The sequence below is a fragment of the Falco cherrug genome, chromosome 10 (genome assembly GCF_023634085.1).
Source record: "Falco cherrug isolate bFalChe1 chromosome 10, bFalChe1.pri, whole genome shotgun sequence".
Classification (NCBI taxonomy): Eukaryota; Metazoa; Chordata; class Aves; order Falconiformes; family Falconidae; genus Falco; species Falco cherrug.
In genome coordinates, this window is record NC_073706.1 from 31,990,721 (window position 1) to 32,013,280 (window position 22,560).

Here is a 22,560-nt window from a genome sequence, read left to right on the forward strand (position 1 = left end):
AGACAACATAACTTTAAAAGCTAGAAAAAGTTAGGCCAGTAATGACTGAGGAGCAAGGAATCTTCTTCACAGTTAAACAAATCTTACGGTATGTGTCTACCCACGCTCATGCACTGCTCTTGAAATTAAACCCTTTTCTTAAAGAATGAAGATTATAATGCTGCTGATACAGGAAAGGAAATGTTACTTTCCAGGCTGACATAGATGAGAATGTGCAAGGAAATGCATTTATGGCAGAACAAGTAATGTATGCTGATCCATAGGTATTGAGACTACAAGGATCAGAGAAGGTGTTATACAGTCAAAAACAGAGAAACAGAAGTAAAAAGGGTTCTTCTCCCTTGTCAATAAATAACACATAATATTTGAGCAGTAAGCTAAAAAAATAAAAACCAAAGGCATCAAAAAACAACAAGCCATGCCTGTTCTCCTCAGTTCTGTGATATCACCCAACAGTCAAGCCCTCTGTGGATTTCTCTGGCTCAGACTTCTCATTCTCCCCACCATAGATGCAACATTTGCTGCATCTCTGCTTTCAGTCTTTCAGGTAAAGAGAACACAAATTCTTCAGTTTGCCCTCAAAAACTCAACAATGGGAATTTCTTGCATACTTCCCTTTCCAAAATTATTATTCTATTTTAATTTCTAATAGTGCCAGGCTAGGAATGCTAAACATCATGGCTAAAAAATAGAGGGGTTTTGCTTATGGTATGCCTAGAAATGGCAGTGTGTATATTTGATGCCATAAAACAGATTTTCTTTAAAATTAAAGAGTAATAGTAATAGCAGCAATATATTTAAGAATTCAGAGATTAATTTATAGTTCTATCAAAAATCATGCTCTCAATGCATAGCGTTCCCCACAAACCATAATAGTTCAACTACTCTATGAGCTGAAAACACACAGCTACAGAGCACTAAAGAAAATTGTGTCCCGGGTGAACCAAGGTCTGAAGAAAGATGCACTAGAAATCATCAACCATCGGCAACATCAGTCATAAATGTTTGTTTCAGCCTTGAATGGATTAAGAAGTAGCTGTGCAATGTAACAGAAGGAGTAACACCAACAATGAGTAACTGTGGTAACGGAGGGCTGTGGACTGCATAGAAGGTGGTGGTGACAAATTGTCACCCAGCACAGCAGTATACGATCAGCACAACCCCATCATTGCCACTGGAGGAGGAGGCAGCATTTGCTAGTGATGTTGAAAACATATTTATTCACTAAGATAGGAAACGAAGAAGACGCTATCACATCCCAGCCCTAGCAGCACCCCTGTCAACACAGTAGGAGTTACGGGCGTTTTTGTAAGAGGAGACAGAAAGAGAGGTGGCATGGGGGAAAAAAAAACCTTTGCCTTCATTTTTTCATTTATCAAACATTAAAAAAATTTTCATTCCATCCATTTGTACTCATTAAAGAATCAAACATCACAAAGGACAACAATATCTTACACAGAACAGGTACAGAACTGAACTTATTTAGTTACCTTTAGGAAAGGATCACTCTCTTATCTTCCATTGTTTCTGAAAACTACTTTGCATTTTTCTTAAAATTTGGTCTAAGTTACAATGGAGATGAAAAAAGCATCTTCTGATATTTCTCAAATTTAAAACTTAAATTTCTATAATACTTTGCTTCAATGAAGAATTAATACTATATAACAATGGCATTTTTACCTTTGAAGACTACAGTATAAGAGCAACATAGTAATTTTAAAGGAGTTTGTTCTCAAGAAAGCAACATCTTCTTAGAGTAGATGAAGCATATCCCTCAGGCTCAATACAGGGTTTTTCACGCTCTCAGAAAGGCACACTAAATCTATTGTTTAGGCTGGAAATGAGAAGATAAGATAATCTGTGAAGCAAGTAGAAATGACTGAATGGCCTTCCTCCTGATACCCTGTCTCCACCCTCATCTGGACACACACGTGGTCCAGCACAACGTTCCTTTGCTGCACATCCACACTTCTTTTCCTTGCCTAAAACACTGCAGCTTCCACAGGGAAGATAAGACAAGTTTAAACTCCATGCAAATGACGCATGTTTATGGATAAAGGCAGAACGACAGCCTTTGCGAGAATGAGCGTCTGTCCAACTAATTGTGTCTTATATTGTCAGTTTTATGGGGAATTAAAATGTAGAATAAAAAGAAAAGAATAAAAGGTATCTCTAATATTTTTGGTTCTGTCTGGCCCTACAGCTATAGCATTGGGGTTACTAAATGCCTAATGTACCTGCAGTGTATTATCTGAATTGGCACTCTAAGAAACCCAGCAAGGATGACTTTCTGAGGCCCATCTTTTTCTGGAATCAGAAATGGTTAAAAAGAGTGGCTGAGGATTCAGAAGAACTGCACAAACTGAAAGGCATTCAAAGGATTAAATGGGCAAACGGAGCAACAGTAGACCAGTCCAGTGTAAATACCTTATCTAATAATAGCAGAACTCAGCTAGAAAAATCTAAATCAGCTGCATGTACATTTATCTGCAAGAAACAAACCCAATTCCCATTCTATGATTCTAGATAAATTTGTGAATAATCTACAAATAAAATGCAGCCAAAATGAAACTTTAAAAAGGCTTCAGAAGAAATTTTATAGCTACACAGTCAGAATATACATTTTTACTCCTATGTATCTACTGTTGGCAGCTTTCTTTTTTATTCCAGCCATATGAACAGGTTATATTGACCTCGCATTCACAGCAAACCAGACAGATAAAAAAGCAGTGGGGCAAGGGAAGCATTTCTGTTCTATTTTTCTCTAGAAAGGTGACTCAACTGTATTCGAAGGGAAGTTATTACTGCAGTGTTCAGTTCGTTGCAAATCGAAAAAAGGTTGCAGCATACTTATGAAGGATTTTAATTTGCTTGGTGGACCTTACAATCTTTTGCAAACCAACAGATCACATTTATGTCCTAGCACCTCACCCACTGCACGACCACAACTGCAACTATCACACACATCTGATGCAGTCCTGACTATCAAAAATTAATCTGCACTGACATTCATAAGCAGCATGCAGCTACCCTCCTAATGTAACTGGAAATATGGCCTCATGCCTCAGATTTCCTCTGAAAAGAGCCTGGGGGATCACGTGCGTTGTCTGAGAGAAGAGGCATATCATCCCCACAAGTTTGTTGGTCCTCTTGCTTTAATGCATAAGGTACTCTCACTAGAAAATCTGAAGTCCGGAATGGAAAGGACCCCCATGCTTCTTATGACAGAACAAGAAAATAAATTCATTGTTAGGAAAGGAGAAGCTGGTCCTTTTGAATATGGGAGGATTCAATAATAAAAGAGATCATATCCTAGAGAAGCTTTACGCAGCCACCTTTTAAAGAATAAGGAAGCCCCAGTTCATTTGACCTGAAGAGAAGAAGGAAAGGATGCTGTTAAAGGTTATTTTTCATGCTTTTTCCAAGAGCATGGAAGAAAACGCAAAGACAAGGGCCTAGCCAGGACCAATTCAAATATTTTTCCTTTGCAAAATCCAGCTGAGTAATCTGTCGGCACTGATGAAAATTCTCCATGTAAGCCAACTTTTCTCAGCAAAACTGATAACAAGAAAATAGGCAACAGAATATGACTGATATGAACGTCCGCATAATGTATTTGGACACAGCCTGGTGTCCAGATTCATCCAGTAGCTACATAATTCACGAGTAACCGATACATCCATGAATTCTAGAGTAAAAAATCACGAAATTCTGTAAAATGGCATTTTATGTCTAAACTTGAAATAATACCTTCAACACATGACAGTCCCTTTGAAAGGTGCATTTTTCAAGGTATGCTATTCTTACTGATTTCAGTGATTTCCACTGGGGGCGGGGGGAGGGAATATCTTATGATAAGATAAATAGCAAACTCTAGTCCATGGAAAGAAGACTTAACACAGAGCATGCTTCTTCATCCAACATTGATGAAATTCAATCACAGTGAACCCTACACATTTTTAATCTTGACTACATTCAGATTAATTCAATTTCCAGTCAAGAAATAGAACAATATTGACACATTAATAAAGTGTCAATATCAAAAGATTATGTCAATCCGAAGCACATTTTGCCTCTAATAAGAACAGAGTGCTTAGAAAAGAAGAAATTTAAGAAAAAGCGATGTGTGTAAAATTTTTATTTCAGTCCTAACAGAAAGTGTTAGGTAAAAGCATTGCTTACTAAAGATAACATAGCAAAGTGGGTTTCTTCTCAGTCTGATCCAAAATGACATCTGGTGCAGATTGCTCAGGATCCCATCGTACCGTTGCTAGACTTATGAAACTACCTTCCCACCCACACACTAATACTGGATAACTGTAGGACAACTGCTTATGCCCATACCAGAATAGGCGAGGGTCTTACTGCCCAGGGACTTTTGCCCACCACAATGTGGTGTTTCCAGACTAGCCCTTAATAACTGGCAAACAATAAAATCTGAAGACAGCTTCTTACAGAGATTTAGGCATGAATCTGACCGCTTAAGGAATAACACTTATGATGATCTTACATCTTAAGCTTTCTTCTTTGCCTTACTCAGTCAGATGTAAAAGTGTTTTATGTTGAAGAGGTATGTATTTGCAGAGATGACTGAACCAGAAAATCTTACTACTCAGCAGCTGAAGATAGAAACTCAGTCTGGACCACTATTCCAGCTGCTTACTATTCAGCAGGGACAAAACTATTTTTGAAATGTTGGTTTTTAACACCATGGTAAATAAAGGTCATTTTTCCTGTATACATTTCCTCACCAGCCCATTAGCACAGACAAATATTTATTACAGATCACTCAACCCATTGTGCTTAGTGTTTAGACAAAATGTCCCTATTATAACAGATTAAACACCTACAAAGAGTCATTAAAATATAAGGATTAGGTTTCAAAGTGGAGAAAACAAAGAAAAGTAAATAAATGCACAAAAGACAGAAACCCAGAAATTAGCAAGGCATGAATACTAAAATACTATGCGGGGTTTACTCAGGGATAGGTAGCCCATGCATGAAATCATACTTTTACTTACCCCTAAAACATCTACCTATCCCCCTTATCATATGCCAGTGAGAAAACATTAAGATTTCCAGTGCAATATGGTAAGAGCTTTCCTAGGTCTTCCCTTGGCCTTTTTTCGTGTTAGAGGGGCAGTGTACTTCTCTAACCAATCCCAAGTTTGCTGTGAATATATGTGGTCCAGCAACAGTGTCCTTTGGTCTCATCAGCTTTTCAGGCTGCCTGGTGTAAACAATAAGTGGCCTGTTGGCCATTCCTTTTAGAGCTTCTGTGAATGGCTGAAGTCTAGTTTTGCTAACAACAGAAACAATTCTGAGTAATTACAAACAACGGCTTGGTATAAAGAAAGACAGGGACTCTTTGTGACTACATATATGGGATATTCTTCACACTCCATAATAATTCCTGTAAAACTGTTACATTAATACGTAGAGATATTTCAGCATGCCTCTTACTCTGAGAAAATAATTTTTTACCATCTACGTTCACTACATTTCACAAGTTACATTGGCAAAGTTCTTCAAAAAGAGAGCTGCTTAGTTTCTGTGCAAAGGAAGGGAAATGCTTATACTTTCATAGATGTCTCTGTTGAAAAGGGATTGAACAAATAATCGTAATTTTCCTGTTAGTGTAAAAATACATTTTTTCTTGTGTATTTAGAGTCTAACAGTTTAAATAGTTCACTTTCCCATCAGTGGTCCCACTGGTTTTAGCAGGACAGATGGGGGAGTACTGCTGTAAGTGATGTAAATAAGGGTATTGAAAGCTGACCCAGTATTTTTCAGATTGGGAAGATAACGTTTATAGCAATAGCTGCAACCCGAATCATAAGCCGACTTGTGTCACCTTCTATGAAGACCTTTCACTTCAAAAATAGAACAAACACACATAAAATGGCAGCTCTATCGATGAAAGATCGTAGGCTAAAACCAAGATTCAATATTCCTGCTCCTTCTCCTAATGGCCAAAGTACAGAATAAGGTGGCTGGGAAGTAACGTATCAGTTTGGGGACTCCACAATCATGAGTGGAGATCTGGCTTCAGACAGATCTCTCTTTGGGATCCTCCTAAGGGTTAAGGACAGACCAACAGCCTGGTGAACTGAATTCTGTGGTCAGGAGCCTTAGAAGGGGGAAGCGCATGAGGCTGAGGATTTTAATAAAGGGACATGAGACAAAGAGATATCCCGTTATGGTGGTATCTAAGTTTCATGCAGGGAGGAGAGATTCTGTCTCAAAGAGAGACGGTCCCTGAAGATGAGAAAAGAGGAAAACTTGGGAACTGAAACTCTGGGCTGTAAAAATCAGGGTGACTGTGTTAGTTAGCAATCAAAAAATAACTACCATCAACTCTGATTGAAAGTTGACAACTGCAACCCTATTCAATAGCCAGCAAGAAAACTGTTCCTGTAAGTTCAACTAAACCACAGGATGAATGGCCAAGAAGTAGAAAGCAAATATTACTAACATAAAATGTGTTAGCTGAATTGCTTATTTCCATGTGGATGAGGCTTTTCTGTTATAAAAGGATATTTATCTGTCTCTGCATTGAATGGGACACATGTAAACACCCCAGGAAAGTTGGATATCCAGAGTGATTTTGATTCCAAGTACTAGAGGCATGCTGGCACTTGGAACTAGTCTGGAGTTAACATATAATGAAAGCAAATGTTTACAAAATCATTTCCAATCACTACATTAAATAAGGTTTCCCATTTTGAGGAATTTAATTAAATAGAATTAAGAGAAATTAAAAATCTAAATGATCATTTCCAATTCTCATCCGATTAAAAAAACACAAAAGTTTTATTAAGAAAGATTTATTTAAATCCAAGGCTTAAGAATGACTGCTATGAGCTATTGAGAGGACATAATTTGTAAAGTCTCAGCAAATTATGCTAGTGGGAGGGCAAATGGCAAGTAATGGAATAAAACCTCAAGTCTTTAACTCAGCGTTTGCTCTGGTAAAACTTACACTGATTTCACTGCCAAAGTATAGACTGACTACAATCTGTAAAAGCCTTGTATTCCATTTTCACACGCATCTAAAAACGTCTAGAAACAATACAAGAGTAAGCATAAGCTCTAAGGCAAGAAACAATATGTTAAAACAAGAAAAAAAAGAGGAAGATAACTTTAGTTTAGATCAGAGGTTTAAAAATGAGATGACGTAACAGTCAGGCATACATGACACGAAAAGGCCACTGCAGGAATAGATACCTGTTTGGAAGTAATAGGCAGGGACTTTTTGATTGATGTAAAATATGACAACTTAATTGCAGCAGTCCCTTCATACTCAGTTGTTGGAGCAAACTAAATGAAGCCAGGTACACCAGCTTTTGGGTAGAGAGATTTCAGAAGTTTACAATTTTTCAGCTACGTGATTTAAACCCTTCGCTTTACAGACGAGCAAATCTGTGAAAAATGTTGACAGCCATTTTGCTCCATTCCAGAACAGAAAATCACCTCAAAATTATTAAATACAATGCACAACCATTTCTGTATGGCAATCAACTCACCCACAAATGACATGCATACACTCATGTGTGCTTTTGCAAGAGTCAGATGCTAAGGATTTCCTTAACCGTCCAAATACCATATGTCCTAACTTATGGTGTTTAGGTTTGGTAGTAAATCACCACATTGAGACTTTATGCCCTAGACTTTGGTTAAATGCTTATTAAGGAAAAAGTGATGCACAACCATTTCCAGTATGAGTATTTAGACCTATATTTTCATCTAAACTGAAACTGAAGATGCACTGTGATCAGTCCCAGCTGATTAGCACTGTTTACCTTTTGGGTAAATAAAGACACATATTTTGTGAGGTATGCTTGTCAGAATCTGCCAAATAAAACAAGGATTGTGTGGCTTGGATATTTCAGATAACTTTGTATATATCCAGCTTCCCCCTATTAGGTCGTCTTAGTTGTCTGACTTATAACTAGATCTATTGTAAATATCAAAATAAAATTTGTATTTACGTTTTCAGCAATATCAAATGCACATGGAAATCCTTCACTGCATGTAGTTACATGACATATATTACATGCTTTATGTTTCCCTTTTAGCATTTGCAGATGAACACATGCAGGAAGCCAGCCTGCTGCATAGAGTACTTGTATTTCTTTAAGGTAAACACTGATGAAACATTTGGAAGACTGAAATAAAAATAAGACATTTATGAGACATAAAGGTATCACATAAAACTGTTGTGAATTACAATAACATTGGCTGAATCCCAGAACAGATAATCCTTATAAACATGCAGGAATGTTGTAAACTGTATGTGAAAATCAGCGATACAGTACATTAGGAGATTCATATTACACTTGGTGCTGTGTCTCAGTCCCTGGATTTTTCATGGCCTCAAAGATTAAAATAAATACATGTAGTATCTTTCCTTCCTCCACGAAGACATTTTATGTACACAGTTTTATTATGCTGAACAAAGATACCAAAGTGTGTTTTTTCTTGAGCTGTCAAAGTACAAAAGAAATGCAAAAAGTCCTTGCACAGATGTAGTAAAGTGCTGGATTTTATCTTTTGGCAGGTGCTCAATATGCAGCCCACATAATCACATGTTAATGACTGGAGTGTGTTAATCAGCATGCATACCTGATTCCTTCTTGCCCAAGGAAAAAAAAAATAAATTAACAATTTAGAGTGTGTTAATGCTTCTACTTTTGAAAAAATTCATGTCAATATACAGAAGTGAATTAAAAACTTTTTAGAAATTGCTTTATAAAAAAATTGGACATGTTACAATATGAGGAAGGACTAAAATAACTACAGGTTTAGCTGAACATAACCTACAACTCTTTCGTGAAAAATTCAGGTGATGATTAAGTCTATTTAAACACAGTTCACCCTAGAAGACAGGGAAAGGTTTAAAACAGACTGTGAGTTTTGAAAAAAAATTGTACAGTGTCAAAATGAAAATAACACAAATATAAGAGACATAACAAAAAGAACAATTATTTGATTCTTCTTCAAATAAAGTCAATTTTGTATTTCACCACTCCCATTAAGCACATTATCCTGCACATTTTTAGGGAACTGTTTTATTATTTTTAATATGAAATGTAAACATCTTTTTATGGTGAAGCTAGTAAAACTAACTCCTTAATGTTTCAAACCTTTAGACGTGTTCTGAACATTACAGTTGTTGGTAGTCCTAATAAAGTCAAGCTAAGCGCATACCTGAATGCTTTTCAAATCACAACACTCTTGAAAAAAAATTATTTTAATCATCTTTTCTGCAATATATTTCTCATAGAAGTCTATTTTATGGAAAAATAAAATATCATATCATCTGCTTTTTCACACCCTTCAGTTTCAGCCAAAACTTCATACCCGTGCAATTACATATGAAGGTATTTATCTCCTTAGTTAGATAAAAATTCTGATGCACTACCTGGCATGCAGAAATAATATCACAAGCACAGCAGAACTGCTTTCTATCATCACAAAATTCATATTTTTACATATAAATAAACAGCAATTTAGCAGATACAGAACTGCCAGAGTTTGGGGCATTTATATTTGATGCATTCTATATGCTTGTATCCAGCCTGTAAATGAACTAAAAATAAAATTTCAAAACATGTAACTTTTGAGAATTTGAAGCCATGAATTTATATAAAAACAAATTCACAGTGTTTAGCATGTCTAAACATTTTTCAGTGATCTTTCCTAAAAACCTGAGTTCATTTTTCTTAAAGGGAAGAACTTTCAACAAGAGAAGTTAATAACAAGGGAAGTGGGGGAGCGACAGGATTGTGCTTGTTTTATGTAGACACAGTAAGCACTGAAACGTTAAGGCCTTCAGGATACCGCCTATTTCTGCCTTTGTGATGCCAGTAGTTTTGCTAAAGCTATAGAAAGTTAAACTTGATACTTGGTGATTTTAAGTGATTCCTGCTGCACATAGAAACCCACTATCAGTACTGCAGAGATGTACGTGCAGACATGGTGGAAAGGTAGCATGCCTTTCACTCTTTTGGCAAGAAGACAACAAAAGACAGAGACTTGACATTTACAAAATACACGTTAACGTTGCCATTTGAGATAAAATCCAATGAGATATGTTTCATTTCTAAACCCAAGGGGTCTTTAAGTGATGTTACATAACGTATAGGGAAACACAGCATATATTGGATGTAATTAATTTGTATATGTATATGTGTTTGTTCTTCCTCAGGTACAGGAAAATAACACCCATCCTTTAGATCTGACTTGCTGCTGTGGATCCCTGTAAGAGTCTCTCACTGTGTTATTTCAAGTACCAGCAGTGCAAAAAGATGTGGATGCCCTCATTCTGTGCATGCACACACTGCCTACAGCTACCCTGTAGTGGTAGGCAGGGGAGGAACACCAGTGGGAAGAGTGTGGTGACCATCGCAGTGATACACCATTATGTATAGTGATCAGCACAGTAGCTACGAGTTCTTCACAAACCTTGTCTGTTACCAGACTGTTATACTGGAGCTGGGGAGGGGAACAGAATTTGCCACTCTCTCCTTTTTACTGTTGGGGACCAGGGGGTGGAATTCTGTGTTTTGGAGAAAGATTCCGGATTTCATTAGGTTAAAGCTGCTCAAATGTATTGTTCACAAGGCCCACATCTAGCCTTTACAGCCTGGGAACACACCACCTCACTCCTCAAAGAAGATCAAGGCCACTTGTCCATCTAATTTTTTGTCTTGTTGGCACTGCTTTCTCCTGATACTTCAGAGAAAAAATACAAAACCTTCCTGATTTACCTCACAAGGTGTGTGGGGCTCTGTATGGAGATGAGGATCATTCCTGGTTCCCCAGTGAAAAAAGCACACATTATGATTCTCCATTTCTTTATGTATTCACTAGTAAATAAACTATTCGGAGACAGCAATTCAGTTACGATTACACTTAACAAAAGTAAGTATTGTTGCCTTCCCCCCCACATCCTCTCTCAGTCTGCTCCCTGAAAAGAGCCAGGTTTTGGATGCAATCTAAAAATGTGACTGTATTTCTTCTTGCCTGTCCATGGGAGAAAGCAGGATACTTTCCTCATTATCTTAGTACCACCTTGCCCTCTTCCCTACAGTTTAGTGCAGCAAACAGATACCCTCAGCCTAAAACAGACTCTATTTTCTAGTAGAACTACATGCAGCAATAAATACCCATATGTCCAGGTATTTTTATATTAAGTTACAGTTAGAAATATAACTATAATCTCTTCAGCTCAGCGATATGAAATTACAGAAATCTTTTGGTTGTTTTATTTTCTCCCCACTGTAACATCAAATTGGCTGGTGATACGATACTTGCAGTGTAAGTCATTACAGGTCTGACGTTACAGTTGCTACACATTGCTGAATCTGTCAAATGAAAAGGGAGCACAAAGGGAATTTCCAAATGCAGCTGCTATTTCCCATTTGTTAAATCCTTTTATTACACCATATAAGTACACAGCTGGGAAATACTATAGAGTGGGAGTTAAAACAAAATATTTTGGCTTCCAGACATTCAGAATACACAAAGGACTCAGTGGAAAGCAATGCCTGATATCAAAAGGGAGTGAAAGTTTGAAAACATTTCTAGCCAGTGTGTTTTTTTTATGATAATACACAATGTAGTTTGAAGGTATCTTACATTACAGAAAGTGCTGCATACCACAAATGTTGGGGAAAAAAACTCCATTTTTTTTTCAGTCAAATTGCCCTACTACAGTGTCTTTTTTTCACTTAAGATCTGTACAGCCCTTGTAGCATGTTACGATGCATACTGTGTGCTGCCTCAAATTCCAGTGAAATCCTTAGTAGTTTTAAGGGCACAAAGGGTGCAGGATTGTGCCCTTAATTAGATACCACATAAAAGAGAAAATTTTTCCTCCCCATATGTCGACACAGCATTCTTTGAATTTACTATCTTATAACCAGACAACACACATTATTGATGCATTCTAATGACAGCACTACTGTCTTTACTTTCAGTGTAAATGGTATGAGCAGGTGCTTCTTCAAATCTGCTTTGAAAGGATCCGTCTGGGAAAGGTCAGAAAGCACTTACCTTCTGGGAATTTGGTTTTATTAAGTAGAAAAGCGGTCACTACCACAGCACCTATCTCAAAATTGCCCAATCCACCTTCTGGAATTTGTCTTTCTGGAAAGAAGCTCCTATCCTCCCTTAAAGGAGTATGAAATTGCCTTCATCAGGAAAATTGCAGATGCCTCTGAATTATTTCTTAGCAATATTGATGCCTGCTTGGAAACTGAGGTGTTTCAGAGAAACTTTATGCAGTTAATTGAGGCTTAAAAGTTTGCTCATGAAGGACGTAAGGGAGAAAAAAAAAAATTAGAAAACAACCCCAATAAGTTTCCCTAAATGACAGTTCCTCAAGGAGGGAAAAAAAAAAAAAAATCACTATTCACTGTTGTGATCTAACCAGTCATCTAACTCACCTAAACTGTAAATACACTGGGATCTTGGTCTGTATATTTTAGATCTCTCTTAAGTGCAACCAAACAGCAGGCCTTAGAACTTCGGTTTTCACTTCCAGCCAGGCCTTGTAAATTATACCCAGCTTTGAGCTGGGCAAAAAAATTTGTTTGGTTTAGCTGAGAACTACCTAAATAAGGATGACATACATTCACCGCCAGATTTAACCCAAGGGAATTGTGGAAACTCCTAACGATTTTCAGGACATTCATCTACATATATGATGGAATATTAACTGGAAAAAGGAGAAAGGAGAACCAGAGTCCTGTCACTCAAGCAAAGTTTATGCACCTGTCCTGAAACATGATAAGCCAGGTGTTGATTCGTGCCTGTCCAGAGGTATGGCAAGTGTTGACATCATAGTACAGCACTCAGAATGAAACCAGATTGCACTGTTGCTGTAAGTGTAAAACTGCTTCACAGCAATACAAATGAGTACAACTGATTACACTGACAGAGGTTCTATCATTTTGGCTTAAGCATTACTTCAGGCCCAAGGAACAGCTTGAACAAATGCTTGGAGGGGCTACTAGAGGCTAGGAGTACCTTCCTCTCCAGGACAGAGTCATTTTATCAATGTTATTGGTGTCTGAAATTCCCAGAGTGCATATGCCTCTCTGAATGAATAGGAAAGTAGCTGATGAATTCACAGGTCTATTTTTTTCCACCAACAAACTTGATCAGTACTTTCTAGTCTGCATCCAGCTTGTCCTCCTGACTACACAGAAGTTAAAATTATTCTGATGAGTTTATTGCATGACTTGGGCAAAAGGGCGACTCTCCATCCAGGATGAGGTTCCATCTGAGAAATCTGCACAGAAGCCATATACATCACTTACAACCTACTTTGCCAGGTTACTAACCTATAACCATTTTTCTGTAAAGCCATTTTTACAGCTGAAATTTTGCCTCCTTCATGACAGTCACCCAAATACTTAGGAATATTATAGGCCTGACAAAGTTCTGCACTGGGTTAAATTGTGCATTACAGATTAGGTAGCATTTTTCTGGTTTGGTGTGATCTTTTGAATCAACTGGATTTTAGAAAGAAAAAACCAAACATTATATTAGCAAAATAGATATTATTGTAGTGCTGCTATTTAACTAATTCCAGGCATCATATTATGCATGAAGAATTCCAGTATCTATGTTGATTAACGCATTAGAATTATTATTTCAAGGCAAACTTGAAATAAGTTCGTTATTTAGTTCTGCCAAAAAAACCCTACAAATGTTTTTTAACCATATTGAAAGCTGCTAATTCGTACTGAAAAAAAAAAAAAAAAACTTGCTGAAAAAATCCACTCAGACATTTAATAAAAATACAGAAGAAATTTTATGAAAAGGCAGGGTATTCTTTTTAAACTAACTGTGTGAATTTAATGTCTGTGAAAATCACTTTATGAAGAGTCTGGAATTATGATGTTCTAAATTTACAGGGCACCTGGCTGCTCCACGTACCTTAATTCTGTTCCTGAGGAACACATGCAAGGAAAATAAATTGACTGAGATGCTATGCCCATTCAGTCTTAATTCAGTCTGCCCATTTATTGCAACGTTTTGGGGATGCAGAGGCAGAATTTCAACTGCAAAATAATTTTATCTAGGCTACTGAAGAGAATACAGATAATAATTCTGATCATTGCTAACATCACCTGTATACAAACTGGTGATCTAGAGCAGAAGAGCATGGCATAGTTACTCATAAACACCTTTCCCCTCCACAAAAACTTGTAATTTCCTATAAATACAGCAGGATGTTTGTGTCACCTAAAATGCCAGCTTCTTTGTTGTGGTGTAAAGCTATAATATTCTAGGTTCGGTGGGTTCTATTTTTGAGAGACAAGTAGAAAAATGCATTAAAGTTTCTTCCTTCAGCACAACACATTGCAGATGACAAACAGTTGTGCACTACATCCTCCTGTCAGAAATTAATGTTTGAATATATGAGCTAGAGAGGTTATGACATAAATCAAGGTATGAATGAAAACATGATAAATAGATGCATTTCCTTTCCGAAGGTGAACTCATCAAATGACCTCATTCATATAGACCTGTATACTTAAGAAGATTATACAATTGTAATTTACAATTACACATATTGATGTTGATCTATTACTAACACCGACACTTTAACGTTTAAAAAGCTTTACACCCAAGAAGGATTATGCTGAACACATCTTTCAAAATGGAAGTGAACAGCCTTTTACAACTCTGATTTAGAAAGCCACAGTGAGAACTGTGAAACTCACCATTCTGTGTTGGGCTGAGATGACTCCATCCCACTCAGGATCTTGTTGGATGGTCGTGACCAGAGTTGGTAGCTCCTCAGAGTGAGGTTTGTTGTGCATTACATTATGTAGAGGCAGATGAGAGGTCGCATGCTGATCACTGTTGCCCTCTTCCTTGTCTCGTGATGCTAAGTCCTGGGTCATTGTTTCCTCTCCATCAGCTGCACATGCAAATGGAGAGGTAGCCTGCTTGGAAGACATTCTTCTACAAAACAACAGAAAAAAAGAAAACATTGGTTTTAAATGGGAAAAAAAAATCAAGCTCAAAATAGTCCTCTAAACACACCACAGTTGCCTACAACAGTTAAAACTTAACCATATGCAGTCAAGAAAAGTAGTCTAAAAAGTACGGGTGTGGGGCATCTGGATCCAAAACACTGAGAAAAAGTATTCATTGATGCCAAGTCAAGGTCAGGGTTAAGTTATATGATGTCATTCTATTCATTTAGACTTGTCAAACAATATAATTTTCCCCAGCCATAAGAAAATAGTGATCTTATTGGTATTTTCATGTTGAATTTGCCTAAGAGTTCGTCTTTAAACTCTTACTCCCATGAGCAATCTGAAGGTTATAAGCAAATGTTTAAATGAGAGAGTCCATCGTGCTTTCCTAACTTCACTCCTTGCAAGCAGAAGATGTTTTCCACATAGATAAGAATTTTTAAATCCATTTCACATTCTGCCATATACGTCCTTTTGCTGTTTGTTGAAAGCTGTATCTGCTCTTAACCTGTTTAAAATTTTACTCAGTTTTACCTTTTGAAAAGTGTTTCGAGACATTCCTGTGAAAAGTGTTCTAAAACTGAAGGGTCTATTGAATGGATGGATAATATCTGAGTACCCTTTTACAGTTCAAACTAAAAATCTAAAATAATTATGTTGCATTTCATATTAGGCATTGAGTACAGGATATAGCTCAACAAATTACTTTAAATGACTTAAAAGTGTAATGAACAAATGCATTGATATATGTTAAATGTCTTTTCCTAATAATGGCCTCTTACTACCATCTCGTATGCAAACACAGCTTTCACCACAGTTTCTGCACTTAAATGAAAATATAACTGACTTCAACTCAAAATCTGAAAACACTCTGTTTAAAATTTCTAATAAGATTAACTGCAACTGTTAAAACAATCATTAATAAACCTGCAAGAAGACAGCTAAAATACATTAAGCCATTTTCCCAGGTTTTAGTAACTTTAGAATATCCGTGACACTGAAATTGCTAAGAAACTAAGGAATAAGATCTTCACCTTAATTGCTTTTTAACAATAATTGATTTCATACCTTTTCTTTAAAAATGCACAAATCAGTTAACATCGGAAACCACATGAGCATTTTTCAAATTAGCAAATCATTAACTTGCTAGTACTGTTTCTACAGACAAATAAATACTGATTAAAGGGTCTGGAAATCTGAGACTAACAGTTAAATTTAAAAATCTGTCACATGCTTTCATGAATATTACAGTGAAGGAAATATCAAGTGCAAAGAAAAATAATTAAGTTAATTCCAATTTAAACAGTAGTTTTCATGTAGCAGCCTGTGTTTCACATAGGATTTAACAGCTAATGCTAAATTTCTCACAATTAATGAGGGAGTTCAGATTTAGTATCCTACAGTGAAAAAAAAAATTAATATAAGATCAATTAATCTAATTATGTACAGTTCTATATGAAAGTATTACAAGCTTTGAAGTGCTTTGAAACATATTAAAACACTGATACCTATTTAGAATAACTATTCTGTAAATAGAGATAATCCTGCCTCTTAAACTCGATACTGGTGGGGAAAAAAAGCTTTGCATTTTCTTGAGGGGAGCCTGAGTGTAAGTGGGAGTCTGATATTAATGTTGCCAATAAGCAGAACTGAGGAATTTAAACTGTGTCTTACATTCTTACTATGCTAAAGAATTTGTGTTGATGCTACAGAGAACATGCCAGGAGTTCAGCAACCGGCATTATTCTGCGTACTTCAAAAGGTTCTGGTTCATAATTACTATGATCCAAGATAAAATAAAAGGTTTGCTTTCCCTTTTCTCTTTAAAATAGTCACGTTAATGTAATCACTCACGTGAAAATATAAGTCAATGCTCTATGCAATTTGAAAACCAGACATGAAAACCGAAAGTCACAATAAAGGATTTTCCTTTCTTTCACCTCCTCAACGGATCTCATTCCTGTTTCAAACTGAATGAGCTTCTGTGAAAAGAAATAGCTATGGCTGTTTCTTCACCATAAATTAATCATGACAGAAAACTAGAAATGAAAATGTCTCTTAAGAATAATTTCAACTACAAACTGCACCAATGAATAATAGTGCACAATCCTAATTAAACACAACTCTGCAGCTGCAAAAATAGGCTGAATCTGTCCAAAGCTACGAGTTGGCTTTAAAGGCTGGTTTGTTAGGGACTGTTTTCTTAAGGAAGGCTGGGCCCTCAGTCTTAATCAGCCAATAAATTATTTCCTGCAATTACATTAAATAGAAAATTATCTTCAAATTGGGAATGTTAATTGAAAATCAAAATTCAGACTGAAGTTTAGAAATTACATGCTGAATATAATTAGTCTAGAAAGGCTTCACCTCTTTTTCATAAACAGGCTTTTGGTATTTCCTCAAGTGACCATTCAGTAAAGCTATCTACTGGTAATGCACTACAGAGGAAACACTTTTTCTTTGCCGTATACACTAATACGCTTTCCTCTTATTCATGATGTTTTAAACACAATGAAATAAAAATCTCTATTCACGTTCTGTTCTTTAAGTTGATTACGTGGTGAAAAGGGGACTCAGTTAACCTTAAAAATAAAATTATACTGACAGTCGTATTCATTAATAATCTCAAGCCATGCCCAGCAACTTCTCTGTGTATTAGCCTAAGAGAACGGACGGAGAGCAGGGTTCAAATGCTTCCTAGCTCCACCTACCCCTTTTCCCCACCGCTGCATTATGGTCAGACACATTTCCATAGCGTGCTTTCCTCAGTTGCCCGTAGTCCTGGAGCACAGACAAGCTCAGGCAGGTCTACCAGGCACTTGCTCTCCTCTCAACATAATTTTTAGGGGTGTCTTTCACTCTATTTTCCCCCAAACCTTTGTCAAAATGGCAAGATTGAGCACATTATTTATGGTCAGAGGTCAGCACTTAATGGGACCTTTCAGGTTTTTGGTTGCTAGATTTTAAACATCGGGGTAAAAGGGACAGAGATGTAGGACCTTGCTAGATTAGGCCCTCCACCTTCTTTTCCCAGCACAATCATTAACTCAATCGATACACCTCATGTACGTCTTCTGAGGGTGCCAGGGTATGCACCAAATATTGATTATGCCTGGCTTTATAAGCAGTAAAACAGTAAATATAAACTCTGTGACGGGGTGTTATCCAGACAATTACTTCATGCAGGTTTTTACTCATTACCTGTCTGTTTTTACTTAAATGGGAGAATTCTGCACACAGAACTCCACCAGGTCCAAAGGCAGAGTTTGGCCAATAACTCCAAGGTCTCAAGAAATTCAAAGGGAGAAGAATCTGGCCCATCTGAGTCATTTATGTTTACGATAACATTAAACCATAGAACAGGTTGTTGTGTTAAAATGTTTTAATGTTGAAATGCAAGTATGAATAGCAGGCACATTTTAAGCCATAACTACTTCCCAGTTTTTCATTTAAAATATTCAAAATGCATTTGCTAAAATCCCTGGAGAGACAGAGGAGGGAGGGATCAATATTCATCATAAACAAGGCTTGTAAAAGGTATCCAGAACTTACTAATTTCTGTTATAATTTATTTTATTTTTTCTCCTATTATCAATTAAATTCACTCAAATGATTTTAGAAAAAGTTTCTGATAAAAAATATCTCCCTAGTTATAACCCCTGCAAACAGGGGTTTATAATGGAAGTGCTGACACAACCCTAACTACAGCAGCGCAAATGGTGCCGCTATAATACACAAAATCAAGTTCTATTATTCTAAACTATCCTCGCTCGGGGGGTTTTCTTTACTGTGCTCCCAGACAAACTGCTGAAGCATGAAAAATTTAAATGCAATCAAGTGGGTCCAATTCTACTTTACTAGAACAAGTGTCTACAGTGGTACAATCTTAAAAGAAGATGCAACAGATTTGTTTGGTGCTTTTCTTTCTTTTTTCTTTTTTAGCTGTTTATTTATAATACTGTGCAATGGAGATAAAATAAGAGAGGAAATTACACTCACATTATATCAGTATATTGATTACACAGCACACAATCAGAAAGAAAACTACATTGTGAAATTGTTGCTTTGGTTAAATTGACAGATTAGCTGAACACAGCAATCACTAAAGGTGGAAAATATACCTAATGGGTATGAAAAAAGGGTTGGAAAAGGCCCGAATTATCTGAAGTCCTATCACCTCCTCAACTTTGAGAATTAAATAAATCTTGGTTTGGATTTTCCAAAACTAGAATAAATTCTATCTCATTTTGAACTTGAGACAGAAAAAAAAAAATGAGAACATTTATCAAAACCTCAGTAAAGCCTAGGAATAAGACCCCAATTTCAGTCAGCCTCAATACCAAGGCAGTAAAGCTAAAACTGAGCTGCTAAGGTTGTTTTACCTACATAAAACTAAACACAGACCCAAACAGCTCCATTCTCTATATATCTGACATGATTTTTTGTTTTACTCCAGAGAAGAAATTCTCTTTGCTCTAATGAAGACTGGCAATCAGATTCTCAAAATATCAGTTTTCCTTTTTTCCTACAGACAGTGTGTGTTACACCTTTCCAAATACAAATAATAATATCTTTTTTTTGTCTGAGGCTCTTCTATGTTCTCAAATTCTTCAAACAATGTGTATCTTCTTTTTTGAAACAATTAGATGACATGCCTGACATGAAAGGCTTCCAAAGCCTAAAATCTTCTATCCCTGCTGACTGCTGAAATGATTAAACGTTACAGTGGAAATTATAGCTAGACCTGGAATTTTAGCTGCTAGACATTTCAGAATCAAGCCACAAAGTATTAACACAGATAACAATGTGATTTCTATTCACTATTTCAAAAACATACAAACTAAGCAGTAACAATGAGATATATGAAAAAGTAGACTTGTAGTTGGCCGGAGACTCTAGCTTTTGCTCTGTTCCACCCTCACAAAGCATTCATAAACCTAAAGACATCTACACTGCAGCCACATAAAGGACTGCTTTGTAGAGCTGAGATATCCAAAAGAAGTTTCAACAAGCTCGTTTCTGATAGCGCTCCAACTACAGTAGCGTGGTACTTGGATGGGCTAATTCATCCCACTTTAGTGACTGCAGTACAGATGTAGCCTAGGTCTACAGCTCCAACAGTAGATTGGAATCAGATTAGATTAGAAATACATTCACTTACAGAGCTTTTATGAACAGTCTCCATTCCTTTTCCCCAAAGTGCCAGATTAACGTACTTAAGTGCATGATTAACTGTAAGTATGCAAGCAGTCCACTAATTTCAAATTGGACTACTCTGTTTCAAAAAGTTAAGCACATGTCTAAGTGCTTTGGTGACTCCAGAACTAAATAAATTAAGAGAAGCCATTTTTAGAAGTAATCATAACCTTTTAAATATTTCCTTCTAAACTTTTATGCTAACCTGGTGTTCATGAAAAGTAAAATTCGGCCACAGCATTTTAGCCCTCCCCACCTTCTAAAAGAGCAACAAACGTGCATACTCGTGTCTTAACTTACAGGATCCTCTCTCACAAATCAGCACTCGGCTCTGGGATAAACTGAACGCACCGTACACCCTTTGCCTGCACTGCCCACGGTATCCTCCTCTTTCACACCCGTGGCACACCTCATTGCTTGCTGGTCCTGTGTCTTTCATGGATCCTCAAACCCCTTCTGAAATGCAAGAGGATCCTTTATGCAACCTATTTTGCAGTGCAAGGTCACCTGTACGAGTTCAAGTCTGATGTAGAACAGGGTACAGTGATATAGTTGCACAGAAGTAACTGGAACAATTTCCTTATTTCTATCTGCAAACCAGTTTAGCACAGTTACACATTCAGGAAAACTGATCTTTATTTTTGCTCTATAAGGATACCAGTAACAGTAGTGTTCAGATAGACTTAAAGAAAAATGGAAATGCTTTGCCAAATATTTTTGGCTATTGCCAAATATTATATAGCCAAAATATTTCACAGCTCTGCTCCTGTAAAACAATGTTATGTAGGCATAACTCAGTGACATAATGCATTGTAAATCTAATGCCGTAATCTGTCTGCCATTTTAAATAAACAGTTATTTCCTAAAATTATGAAATTTCATATCAGTTTCCAAGAAGCCTTAGTAACACCAATGAATAGTTACAGGTTCTATCCTTCTGGGGCCTCACACCCCAACAGGAATCACTATGCACAAAACCTCTATAAACTGACAAAGCAGCAATGGGAGAGAATCTCCCAGGTTCTTGGATCTGGCTCGACTCACAGCAAGGCCTTAAGCCAAACAGCTCAGCTCCCTCAGGCTCTTCCTTGGCTTGATTTTGCAGGATACTACAAGGATTGGTTACATATAGATCATAAACAAAGCATTGCAAGATTAGAGAGTTTATGGTACTTGCAGGAATCACTTTGGAAATAAAGGGGGCGGGGGGGCAGGAGGGAGATATGATTCAAGAAATGGCAGCTGTAATGTTAACCGACCACCTGAATCTCTCGGGAAATAAGCATCAAGCTAAGCAACACACCCACAGCTTCCAAGATACACAGCTATTCTTACATTTGTTTTTCCAGTCCACACAAATTGCATTTCTGCTAATGGACATGAATCCAAGCCACAAAGTTTGACTTCAGATTCAGGCTTCCTCAAAGGTCCGAAGGTTTAGAACAATTTCTTATGTATTTCTTCTCATTTGTAATGAAACAATGTAATCAATCACAGCCCCTCATGAGTTTTCAGTGAAAATCCAAAGTCTTCATTCGGATTTGTAAAATGCCAAAAATCCAACCTACCTTTCTAGTAGGTCAGATGTTCCATTCTCTTTATTCACCACCAGGAGCTTTCCCTGAAAATGCCTAAAGTGAACCCCCTCACACTGAACGCAGTCCAGGGCAGGGAAAGAATAGTCATTTAGCACCTGGGATGTGCTCATCTTCAGTCACTGTAGTTAATGTTTTCTATAGTTTATATTTAGCTCACAATATTGCTGTCACTTTATTTAAACAGCTTGAGACTGTTCTTTGGACTAGAGCTCATATGCCCTGGAATGCTTTGACTCATGAATTGTTTCTCCTGATAATGTTACATCACGTAACCACCTCTGTTTAATTGGTTGGTATTAGCTTCTCAGTGATGACTGCCTTTAAAGTCCTATGACTAGACCATGTGTCTCGATATCCAATTTCCTACTGTTGGAAAAAGAGAAAGAAAAATGGCAGTACTGACTTCCAGCAATCTTTACCAATAACTATGGGAAAAGAGTGAGCGTGCCAAGAATTTATCCATCAGCAACTTACTAGGATTTGGTTTTTTAGGCAGCAAATAACAAAATATACAATATAAATAAAAGCAATTGTTAACAATAAAATTAAAAACAGTGGTTGCTATAAATAAGCATTCATTCACATATTTTTATGGAATAGAATGACTTGTTTAGCTGAATGATTGTATAAATGGTTTTGATAAAGGACGCCTAAAAATACTAAGAGGAATTTATTTTAGCATGTTTAGACTTTGAGTTGAGATTTTATACAAAAGACAAGAATACATATTTTTTCCCCCCTTACAAAGTCAGTTGAGCACTTGT

At 36.8% G+C, this 22,560-nt stretch overlaps 1 protein-coding gene across 13 annotated transcripts in view; it reads right to left on the reverse strand.

Moving 5' to 3' along the window:
- SOX6 (SRY-box transcription factor 6) overlaps positions 1 to 22,560 on the reverse strand; it is a 375,823-nt gene that overhangs the window by 219,315 nt on the left and 133,948 nt on the right. For 12 of the 13 annotated variants that reach the window (XM_055722486.1, XM_055722487.1, XM_055722488.1 and 9 more), the window contains one exon: positions 14,742 to 14,985. In XM_055722486.1, coding sequence (XP_055578461.1) covers positions 14,742 to 14,981 — 240 coding nt within the window. In that variant the 5' untranslated portion in view covers positions 14,982 to 14,985. Of the gene's footprint in view, positions 1 to 14,741; positions 14,986 to 20,498; positions 20,655 to 22,560 lie in introns of those variants that run through there. The other variant, XM_055722483.1, reaches the window with a different exon arrangement.